At 34.5% G+C, this 12,116-nt stretch overlaps 1 protein-coding gene across 1 annotated transcript in view; it reads right to left on the bottom strand.

The window, feature by feature from the left end:
• Window positions 1-3,776: 3,776 nt before the first annotated feature.
• The window catches only part of LOC124358302 (connectin), a 125,490-nt gene continuing 117,150 nt past the window's right edge, over window positions 3,777-12,116 (bottom strand). The window contains exons 5-6 of the mRNA XM_046810599.1: window positions 10,636-10,931; window positions 3,777-6,069 (exon numbers count right to left, since the gene is read on the bottom strand). Coding sequence (XP_046666555.1) covers window positions 5,582-6,069; window positions 10,636-10,931 — 784 coding nt within the window. The 3' untranslated portion in view covers window positions 3,777-5,581. The remainder of the gene's footprint in view (window positions 6,070-10,635; window positions 10,932-12,116) is intronic.

Below are 12,116 nucleotides of genomic sequence, written 5' to 3'. Positions count from 1 at the left end.
AAAGCCCTTAAATAGTGAAGCAACAAATAAATACAATACTATGTAACTTGTGTTTCTGATATCATCAGAAGATGTAAATCATAGTGATAAAAAATCGTTACAATAGATCTTACTATTTACTGATATAATTGTTATTACGTTCCACAGCTTACAAATGAATGATATCATAAGATTGGCTAAAAACATCATCCATTCATTATACCACAATATTATCAAACAAATATTACACCCAAAATAATATTTCACGTGAATCACAACGGGGTGTAGAAAATATTTTAGCTTTCTGGGTAACTCTATCTAGCCAGTCTCTAATAAGCACACACAAAGATTTGTTGCAACTCATTAAAAACGCCATTAAGACAATGCTAACTTGGTTTTCCAACTACTTATCGTCGGTTTTAAACAAGTAAAGACCGATTGTACTAGGACCTATATCACCATTATTGAGTCAATAACCGCTGGTTATCAAAATCCATCTTGTTATTCTCAAATAGGTACACACCGATTTTATTTGCAGTTTTATGTCACCACTATCATGAAAATGCCCACTGATGTGCCAACTCTTATCTTCTTAGTCACGAACAAGTACAAACCGATTTTTAGTTCAATTTTTCAACACCTTCAACATGGTAATACCTAACAGTTCTTCAACTCTTATCTTGTCGGCCTCAAATAAGTACAACTTTTATCTCGCATTATTGCAATTCCTGCTATTGGGTTCATGAGTTCGAATATTGATCTGTAGCATTTTTAAATTTCATGCACAATTTATAAAACGAAGAAACACAATCAAATCCAACCAATAAATATATTACTTTTATAATTATCTTATGATAAAATATTTCATATAGAAATTCTTTATCAATAAATTAGGTTCCTTATTAAAAATGTGTTTTATGTAGATTTATAATCTACCTATAGCAGTGTGTAGATTCCAAGATCCTCTATCCACGAATTTTTGTATCCGTTTATCATAACTATTACAGTCGCAATTCTTAACTTATCTTTGTAAAATTTGGTATGAACATTCCACAACTAAATCTTAAGGTCAAAAATATTTTTGGGATATTCGGACCGAGGGAGGGCGGAACCCCAGGATCAAAATCTTTTTCTTCACAAGTGCTATAAACGCATTGTGGTTGGATGGATTTAAATCAAAATTGTAATGTATGTTTTAAGTGGTAAAGATTTATCCTTTATAGAGTTTCGGTACCTTTTAAGGCAAAATGGCATACATAGCCTTAGGGTTAAACCACCTTATAATTAACTAGCAGTTACCCGAGGATTTGCACGCGATTTCCTATTGAATACCAGATGCGTTATAAATGGCCTTTTTAAATGGGTTAAAGAGTACTCCTGAAAATAACTGATATTTACTGGACGATACTCCAGTCTTCTGATCCACTTTAAATTATTTGGAGTTTTAGTTAAAAGAGCAATGTTTTTACGTCCTGAAGTTGGAGATTGAAACAGTTTCTACGAATATCAGAGAAATACACAAATTAGCGTAGGCTGCACTCCACAGTATCTTAAGGAATGCCTTCAATAACGTCAGTAACATTTCAAATATTATAGGGCAGAGAGGAGGAACACTATCCGTCTTTTCACTATCAGTGAAAAGACCTAAAACGCAATATGATGGAATCGTAAATAGTTTTTATCGGAAGTTAACGTCTATGGTGTTTATTATATCAGTATATTAGTTCATTGGTAAGAGATTCAAAAGCTAAAAAAAATTGCTACTGCCTTCAATTTCAGGTTTAACGTGTGAAGAAGAGTTTTACTTGTTGCCATGGTTGTAAATATACATACATCCTCGGCCTGAGAAGGCTACTTCAATCGAAAAGAGTACTTTCAATTTATGTATTCCACTTTCGAGCTAAACTGTTGTTTAGATAAAAAAATATATTAGCTAGAAATTTCTACTTCAGTCAAAACGTGTCTACTTTCCGCCATTTAATCTGCTTTCGGTTTTAAGTATTTTATGTGCCGTAGTAGCATTTCCCTTCTTATCCCTATTAAGAAAGTTAATCTATAAAATCAACTTTGGTGAAATAAATACTACTCCCCGATGTTGTAATATACTTCCGATCTAAAATATTTTATGTACCGTAGTGGCGTTTCCCGTGTCGTTCCGATTAAGAAAGTCAATCTAAAAAGTCTACTTTGCTATAACACATACTACTCTCCACCATGTAATCTACTTCTGATTTTAAGTATTTGAGTCTGATTTCTAAAAGTCTACTTTTGTAAAAAAATTAATAAAGAGAAAAGTGTATATGAAGTTTTATATTTCTAAGACAGCGTGAAGGTAAAAAAAATTATAAGTTATTCTACGGGTTCAATACCCTATTTAAAACCCTATGGGTGGTGATCTGGCTGAAAAATCTTTTCCTTTTATTCGTTGAGAGAATGATGCACATGTGTATCAATTTCATATTATTTCAGTTTTGGATTCTGGCTCCAGTGTCTGTTGGTTAGAGCACTGAAGGTATAATTGAACTTTATAACCTTGAACCTATAACCACTGGTGTGGTCAAAGGAGACCGTTTAGATCTACAGAGGTCTTTCTCAAGGTCGACGGTCATGTAGCCGAAAGGGATTCTTGAGGCCATTTTCAAGCAAAACGAAGGAATTTCCGAAGCGGACTGGAAAGTTATTCCAGTTATATATTTACAGTTCTTTAAGATAACTTCCATAAATACGTAACAGTAGAAACTTTTCCATCACATGACTGATGACATGAGCCTACAATTATTTAAATTAGGAAATTTATGCCACTTTTTCTGTATTTATAGGAGGCATCTTACATTTTACATTACGAAGTAATCGAAACACCAAATTCATTGCACCACCTTAAGTTATTTAATTACCAAATATACGCAAAAATAAGAGAGTTTTTGTCTTCATTGTGTAGAGTAAAGCTTTTTAAATTATCTTAAAATTCAGCATTCACGTCTTATTTGTAAAAAAGACATATTCTCTCATTTATATGAAAATTGCACTGGAAGACCATCAACTGAAGAAAGTTTGCTGTTGTCGAGAAAATTATAAAGGGAGATCTAGGATCTATATACCAATGTTTTTAAGATATTCTAAGAATTACTTCGGGAGTAAACTCCACGAATGCCACGTAAGGTAAGGCGTAAGAAAAATCTCTTCTTGGTGGGTGCCACATTTGTTGGATGTATCGCAGAATGAAAATGAAGTCCTTGTGATAAAGTGGCACAAAACTTATTTAGCTTACGAGTATTTAGGTTTATGTCTTTTGGTGAGTAACTCGTATTGCTACCAATGCCAAGAGATGAGTCTCGGATGAGTCTTTGACTCTGAAACTAAGCGTCAGTCAACCACTTGGTTCTTTCCTAATGTCCAAAATGAGAAATTTTTAGAAGAGAATGGTTGCGACTTCTTGATCTAGTAGACATAACACATTGAACATTTGTTACTGAAAAAATGCTTCTACGTAAACACCAGTATTTTCTTATATCACAGCGACCAAGAACTAACTCAGGAGAATTCTGTTTCACAATAACAAATTTTCTAAACATACTTTACACCTTCTTAAATTACTGTACATGATTCCATTCTGTTTTCCATTACTTTTTGCTGCTTATTTAAGAATCCTTATTTAGTATTTTGGAAAATAATCTAAGCGAAAAACGTTTTCCTTCATCTTTCACCAAGATAGTTTTTCTAAATTATTTATTTTCCAGCAGTTAAATATCTTTCTTTGAATTTCTGTTCTTGCATAGGAGAGAGGGTAAATAAAAATATTTTACAAAGAAATACATTTATTCAAATTAATACACATGATGACATTATTTTTTGTGATCCAAGTAGAATGAATAAAAAACACTGAGTTTTATAGCGTTATAAATTAATTAAAAATATAACCGAAAGCAGTTACTACAAGAATAAGGAGCAAAGAAATTGACGATCAAAGTGCTTTCAACGATAATAATCAGTTTGTTAACAAGACACATAATTTAATTGTTGATTGATGAATGTACCCTACTAATATATGCTAATTACAATTTATACTATCCACTTTACGTGGTTTCTCGTAACTTAGAAAAATATGTTCTAAAATAGTCGTATTGTATGGGTTAAATAACAAAAATATGTCAAATTAAATTTTTTTATGATATCACTACTCATAAAAGTATTATATTCTGTTACATCACGTCAAAAAGATTTAATTTAACAAAAGGGATGACGTTTGAATTCTTAGTATAAAATACATTTTAGGTCTTAGTAATTATCACAAAAAATACGTGCTTATTCACAGTAGCCAATCTAACATGTAGGCAAGGCTTCAAATATTTAGTAAGTTTTTAATACGTATAACCATACTCGTATTACATTTAGGTCTTCACTCGGCCTCCCTTAATGACTTTATATACATCAATATGTACAGAGGATACACCTTAGTAAAAATGGCAATGTGAAAAAGTTCTTTTGTACAAATCGACCTATAGTAACTCCTCGAGTCAGGTGGGTGGAATGTGAGGACATTACAATGGTACATAACATTAAACACTCGGCAAATATTGAGATACTGATCTGAACATATCAGTCGAAAAGCTTTGAAATTAAATTGAATTGCAAGATATAAAAATATGGCGACCTTTCACAAATACCAACATTAATAATTGAAAAAAGTGATGAAGCCACATAACTTAGCAAGCAACAACTGACAAAACAAATTCGTAGATAAACTACATTTAACGTATTCCATCATTGCACAAATAAAAATTCTTCTTTCCCAATCATTTTTGCGGTATTATTTACAACAGCTGCAGGATTCTGTAAACACTATTTACAATTATAATGCCTCTAGACGTTACGGTGTGCTTAAAACGATTAACACTTAGAAAAATAGACTGTTGGGTGACGGGGTACACATTGCAAAAAGTATTACTCTTGGTACTTTTGAACTAATTAAGTACTGGTTTTCTTAACCTGTATTTACTTCAACGCTATATCATTCCAGTTTGTTTAAATTACTTTTATTTTTTCTTTAATGATATGAACAAGAAAATATTCATTTAAACCATAGAACTAATCTGATGCTTAACATATTCCAAAACTGTTATGTATTCTGAATTTATTAAATATTATTTTATATTCATAAAACATTTACTATGCTATTTCTTTTAATCCTTTACAGGTAAGTTATACATTATATTCAAGGTAAATTATATGTTTTTAAATACACCATATCAGATACCAATTTATTGGTCTCTGTTTCTTACTGACTTGGCGGGCGTTAGATAAATTATTCGACACAACTTCCATATTATGTCAATCAAAGCGGTATACAGGAGAGAAAATTTATGAAACTATAAAAAAAATGTTAAATCTTCAATTTTTGGAGAAGATTATCATCATATTAATGTACTTTTACAGATTTATAATATGTTCAAAAGTAACAAGGAGTGACAGTAAAGAACTCACTAGCTCCCTAACAACAAGAGCAAACGTATAAAACCTTAGAAAACAGTCTAGAGGACACTGTTCAAAGGTCCGTGGTGTCAGTCTCGTCTCTCGGCTCTCAGGAGGATTATGAGGGGTAGGTTCACGTGGCTAGGGAACTCAGCAGTGGTAGGAGGGGCAGAAGGAGACTCAGCCTGAGTATTGTGGACGAGCTAGAGGCGAGGATCTCGTGATGAGTGTCGGCCGTCAGGGGGGAGTCGGTGGCGTGCTTGAGAGCCTCTGGGCAGGGCAGTGTCTCCGTAGGAATGTCCAAGAAGTTGGTTTGTTTTCCCGTTTCCGAAACGTAATCGTCATCATCTTCGTCGTAGCTGTTGATGTCGTTGGGTTCTTCCCTTTGATCATGGTGGGGCCGATGTGGGTCGTAATGGGGGCGATGAGTATCGTGGTGGGGTGTGTAGGGGTGGCGGGCGTGACTCTGTGAGGTCAAAGGCGCCACTCCTCCCTCCATGTGTTCCGAGCGGTTCCAGAAACAGGTGAGCTCTTCGATGACGTTACGCACGTGCTCGTTGGGGGTCTCGTTCAGCAATGTGTGCATCCAGGCAAGCCGACAGTCGCAGGAGAACCGGTTTCCTAGAAACAGTGAAATTGATCAAATTAAAAACCATTTAATAGTTTATAAGGCAGTAAAATATTCATGATCGTATAAATTTAATTTCCCTCGTCAGTTTTATTGTTTCTTCGTAACATTAATAACTATATATAACAAATAATTAGCCTATAAAAAGAAATGTCCTCAAAAATTTTAAATTTATATTATATTCGAAATTTTTACTACCAATCCCATAATTATTCCTTAGGTTCAGAATAAATAGTTAAAAATTACGAACTATAGTAAATAAAGGTTTTTTACTGAGGACAATCAGATGGAATAGGGCTAAGCGATACCTGATGTTCAACATAGATATTTATAAGGTTTTATAGTTGCATTGAGTTTTAAAAAATTTGCATGCCCATGGAATAAATGTTATCCTTCTATATAGTAGCTGTAATAAACATAATTTAAGCCAAAGGAGAGAAGCTTCATGTCTATAGTCATTATCGTTTTTGGTCTAGTTACCCCTCAAGATTTAAATATCGATAAAATGCTATGGCTTGAATATTGTTCCACGCCACTCGTATGAGTTCCTTGGAAACGCATAAATCATTAAATCATTTTTTAAACGTCTATTTAAAGTCTTATATAGACTTCTGAATAACATCTATTGCAATATTGGCATTCAGCGTCCTTTGGACAAAAGAAGTGAGGTTCAGAGGCAGTAAGAGTCTACGATACAGCTAGCCTCCAATGGATTTAAGTGAAAATACCGTACCTATGGAAATTAAGTGAAGATATCGACTATGTTTGGTGCTAAAGGCCAAGTCTTTGGCTAGGAAGACACATACTTCTATAAATATACTATTTATTTTGACAAAAGTATTAAGTAATTTAAAGAATTAACTTTTAAAGTCTACATTAAGTGTGTTTTCTGGGCTAAGGCACGATTTCATATTTCAAGAAACAGGTTTTTAAAATTTCGTTTAAATTATTACAGATATTTCATTATCTAGTTGGATAGTAATTTTGAGGCAGGTATATTTATCTAGAAAATGATTCAATTTCCTTTACAAGTAGTATGATACAAAGGGCGCACACTGTTTTAAAATAGAAACCTTTTAACTACATATAACAAGGCCATTATATAGAATACTGTTAACCCATGATAGTGATTGCATCAATCCATTATCAGAAACTTCCAGATGTCATAATTGAATAGCTTTACGGGGGTGCCACTAGTTGGGATATATTAGATCCCGAAAACTTTAAGGATTGGAAGCTGTCAATATATTAGAGTTTACAGAGGCCAAGAAAGCAGTGTTGCCGGATATAACAGAAACGGGAGCTATTGTACATAAAAAGATCCCATTGGCTGAAATGTTAATGGCCAAAAGTGTTAGAAGCTTGCAGAAGTCGGAGATTCTTTCATGCAAGGCAACTGTCAAAGTTTTACTACTGTCATAGGCCAAATATTTTAAATTGGTACATTGCAGAGAATCCGATTATTTTAGGATTTTTGGAACTAAACGACTTATGTAGAGGAACTTAACGAGAGGTATGTACTTATCATTGATCAAAATATCCGATAACATGCAAACTTACTTAAGTCTAAAATAGCTTTTAAATCACAATATCAAGATAGAACACCAGTTTCGAGTACCTCACGTAAAAAAGTTTAAAGTCAAATCAAATTATATTTATTGCATTTTTACAATGTTACGTTGCATAGCAAACGTCAGTACATCATTCGTTGTAAATCTATTTATTAGTTCACACACACATACTTACTTATACTTCCACACATTCACTAAAGCTCACTCTAACTGACCTCAGATAATACGCCTCTCGTAAATCCCAGCAGCTAATCATGAATTCATTCATAATTCATAGTCATTTTGGGATTCATCGTTATTTACAAGATAAACCGATTCAAGATGATATTTCAGCGTAAAAGAAAATTTACAAACCATCAATTGACGAGTAATTAATATGTTGAATTAAAACTGACTTAAACTTAACACGATTTGAATCGCTTTGCAGTAGAGTCAGTTATATGAATCTACACATTCCTGTAACCTTGAATATCTAAATATCATGATAGCCATTGCGTCGATGACAACAGTGAGGAGCATCGTTAAGCCATTTATCGTCTGATGTGATAAGAATTACCGTTATACTACTATAGTCACTGCCAGTCATGTTGCCGCGTTGCACTGTTGCCCGCAGGCCCAACCGAGGCGACACGACGCTTGTAGACGCGCTGGCTATTATTACCTGTAACGGCGACCTATTCCCTGTTTTCGTCCACTTAACCTGAATGAGAAATGTCCAAATAAGCTGCGGAGGTGTTTAAACAACTTACAAGTTCATAGGATAATTTCTCAATCACGTATAAGCATCTTAGACTCTAGAGGAAGCAATACGACAGATCACAAGTTAGTTTCATGTGATCTTCCATAGTAAAAACAAAGCGTGAATAAAATCCATGTTTTATCGCAATTTTATGAATATTAATACGAGTCTGTTTGCTGAACTTGCTAGCAGAACGAACTGGAATGATATTAAATCAGTCAATGAAGTAGGTAAAATAACTTTTGATGTATATGCTCCGGTTAAAAAATACAATAATATATAAGAAAAAATAGAATATGAGAAACCGAATTTCACGAGAGAAAGCATCTTGGAATAATTTTGATATAATTCAATTATAGTAAAGAATTAAATAAAAAAAGCGGTATGTCTAATTTCCAAAGAACATCTATTAAGAACTGCTTACTGCTTTTTTTGTAATAAAACTCTAACCTATCTCTAATCTAACCATGCGTCAGGCCAAGAAGGAATATTTGCAATGAGGAATACACGAATAGCAAAGAGTTTTTGGGCTAGTCTGAGTGCTGTAGGTGTAGTTTTCAAGAACGAAACGAGTAAGTTTTTATATTTTATCGATTTATATTAGTTTTTATTTTGCACGCATTGCCTGTAGTAATGATTTCAGTTTGGAAAAGCCAAATTTTTTAAATAATAACAGATGTAGAATGTCAAGCAGAAGGTTTAATTTCACACCGGCAAATATTGTAAGTTTAAGGGTTAAAAATCTAGGAGTTTATCAAGAGATTTTAGAACTCATGATATTACCAACTAAACGGTAAAGAGTCCACGTTGTGTCGATACAATTACTAACTTTTCAAAATGTCTTATGTCACGGGTCGTTTCCCCACTCGCTGGAAAAGGAACGTGATTATACCATCTCCTAAATCATCAAATACATCATCTGACCTTTTTTTATTTTTATTCTCCCAGCCATTTCTAAAATACTTAAGAAGGTTGTAGCCGAGCAGATATGGCTGATGGTCGTTCGAGTCAATTAGGTTTCATACCGAGATTTGGTACTGGCAATGGCCCTTTATAGCCTCGCTGATGAATTACGTTGTACCAGGTACAAGGGCCTTCGAGTATTTTGATAGTACTTGATTGTTCACAGGTATTTGACCCTGTAATTCAAAACGCTTTTGGGTAAACTCTTATTCTATATATTCTATCGCGTCTCTATTAAGTGGTTTTCTACATATTTGTATGGGAAGACACAAATAACAATGATAGAGGGCAGGTTTTCTTCAGTTCCACTAAAATTTATGGGAGTCCCTCAAGATAGCTTTAAGTCAATGGGAGTTTCTCAAGATAGCTTTCTATGTCCTATTCTTTTTGGTGTATACGGCAGATCTTGCTGAACAGTTGAACTAATGTTCAGTTCATTCTTAGTCCGATTACTCTAACGTACTTATTTCTTATATAAACACTGTATGCTAGACAATACCATTCAACAGAATTACTCTCTTTTGTGAAACATAAAACATTGGTCTAATGATCAGGAACTCAGACTTAACATATAGCACGCATATAGGTCACGCCGTTTCCTTCTGTAAACAATGCAACATCAGTGAATTTATTCTGTTGGATGGTAAAGAGTTGAAATCATACAACAACGCTAGAATATTAGGATTCAAAATTGATTCTCAGCTAGTTTTTGTTGAAACTTTAAATAAATTTGTACATAAGTGGTTGGAAGGCTGAGAACAATGTTTATAATAAATACTATTTTACTTGCAGCGGCTAAATTCAAGATTGTCGAAGCTATATTCTACCAGTAGTTTATTATTCTGTACTATCGTTTGGATACAGTTTTACTCTGTAATATTAAATATTAAGCTACTAAAACTATTACAACTACTAATACATTAATCTTCTTGCTTGGCTACAAAATGGTGATCGAAGATTCATCTTTAACCTAAAAGATGACCATATTAGTGAGTATCATGCATTAGTTAAGCTGTCCCCTATCATGTATTATTTTATTTAGACTACATTGTTGGTTCACAATGATTTATTAACTGGTACTCCTATATACCTAGAGAAAATACCCCGATTTATTCGCTTAGTTAATTGAATCATATCAATTTAAAAAATATTAAATGTTACTCTCAATAGAAGTGTTTCTGGAAGTGTAATTTTTCATTCTCCTTAATACTTGATGTCAATAAAAATTACGGCTTTATTTTTATTACCTAATTCTTTAATGACTAATACCCTAAGGCCAACTTTACCTTCGATGAAGAAGTAGGATGTAACGTTGCGCAGGTTAGGTAGGATGGGACTGATGGTGTCATGAGTAAGAGTGTGCAGGTAGTTGTCACGCAGGTCGAGGAAGCGTACCCTCGGCACAGGTGTGAGCACGTTACTGGACAGCACCTGCAGTTTGTTCTCACTCAGGACGAGACGGTTCAGCATCGACACGCCGTGGAACGCGCGCTCACTGATGTATTGGATGCTGTTGCCCTCCACCAGTAGTTCCTCTAACTGTGGAGTCTCCGAGAACGTGTAGTCACCCAGCATCGTCAAACTAGAGCAGACATGAGTCTTCAGAACAATCTTACATAACAGCGCGCATATCAATTTTCTGACATAATTTACAAAAATGCCACACATCAATTTAAGATTTAATTAATGACACATTCTCTATTTCTAGTTCGAGTAATACAGCATGGTACCAGGGGGAGGGGAGAGAATGAGTAAAAGGGAGAACAATTAAATGCCTTTTTTATATATATTTAGATTCTTATTGGTATAAAGAATTATCCTATACAAAACAGATCTTTATTATAAGAGAGATAGAGAATTGTATCTACGGATAACTACAGTGCTGTTGAAACGATTGATTAATCTAGAAACCTAGGGGTTGGTTTAAAGAATGTTCCAGACAAGGTTGCAATAACATCGATTATAGCACCGTGATTGGAGTCACCTATCATGATTATTTTATCAGTTTACGATACAGACAACTATTAACTATAATTATAAAACACTGCTATCCTACTGTAATATTAAATATTTACAGCAGACGTGGTGTATACATTGTGTACTCGCCTTCGGCTCGCTGGGGGCTACGCCCCCAGGCCCCCAAAGTAAACGCTTGCAAATTCGGGGATAAGCGGAATTCGGTGACTGGTTAAGTCCGGACATTAAGTAAATGACAAGGGATTTAAAAATTGACCTTTTTCATAGATTTTTTTCCGGATTCGTAAAAACTTTTGACTTTGAGGGCATTTTGCGGTTAAACCGTTAGAGATACGACAAAAAGTGACTGGACCTTTCTTGTTGGAAATTTAATTTTGTCTTTCGATTGTGCCCTCAGATCTGATCTACGACCTATGGTTTAGCCAGAAATGAGCTCGGGAGAAAAGTCTGCACGGGTCAGCTATCTTGAATTGTTTAGTATAAACATAATAAAAACCGACCTCAAGGCAGTATTTTAAGTCGAACAGGGGGTTTAATATCACCAGGAGACTATCTAGTCAAGGCGAGAAATTCCCTGGGTGGGTGATTAATGTTAAGGAGGTTAAGACAAGAGGGGGTTTAATTTCGTCAGGATATTGTCTGGTCATATGAACAAATTCCCAGGGGGGGTTAACGTTACCGGGGGATAAGTCTCCAGGGGGTTATCTGGTCATACCAGGATCTTCCCAGGGGGGGGGGGTTAAGAGATTTGGTGACTGGTAAAATTCGGACATGAGGTCATGGCAGGAAA

Source organism: Homalodisca vitripennis, chromosome 3, assembly GCF_021130785.1.
Source record: "Homalodisca vitripennis isolate AUS2020 chromosome 3, UT_GWSS_2.1, whole genome shotgun sequence".
NCBI lineage: Eukaryota > Metazoa > Arthropoda > Insecta > Hemiptera > Cicadellidae > Homalodisca > Homalodisca vitripennis.
Note: the sequence above shows the minus strand (reverse complement) of the source record. Positions and strands in the feature narration are given on the sequence as shown.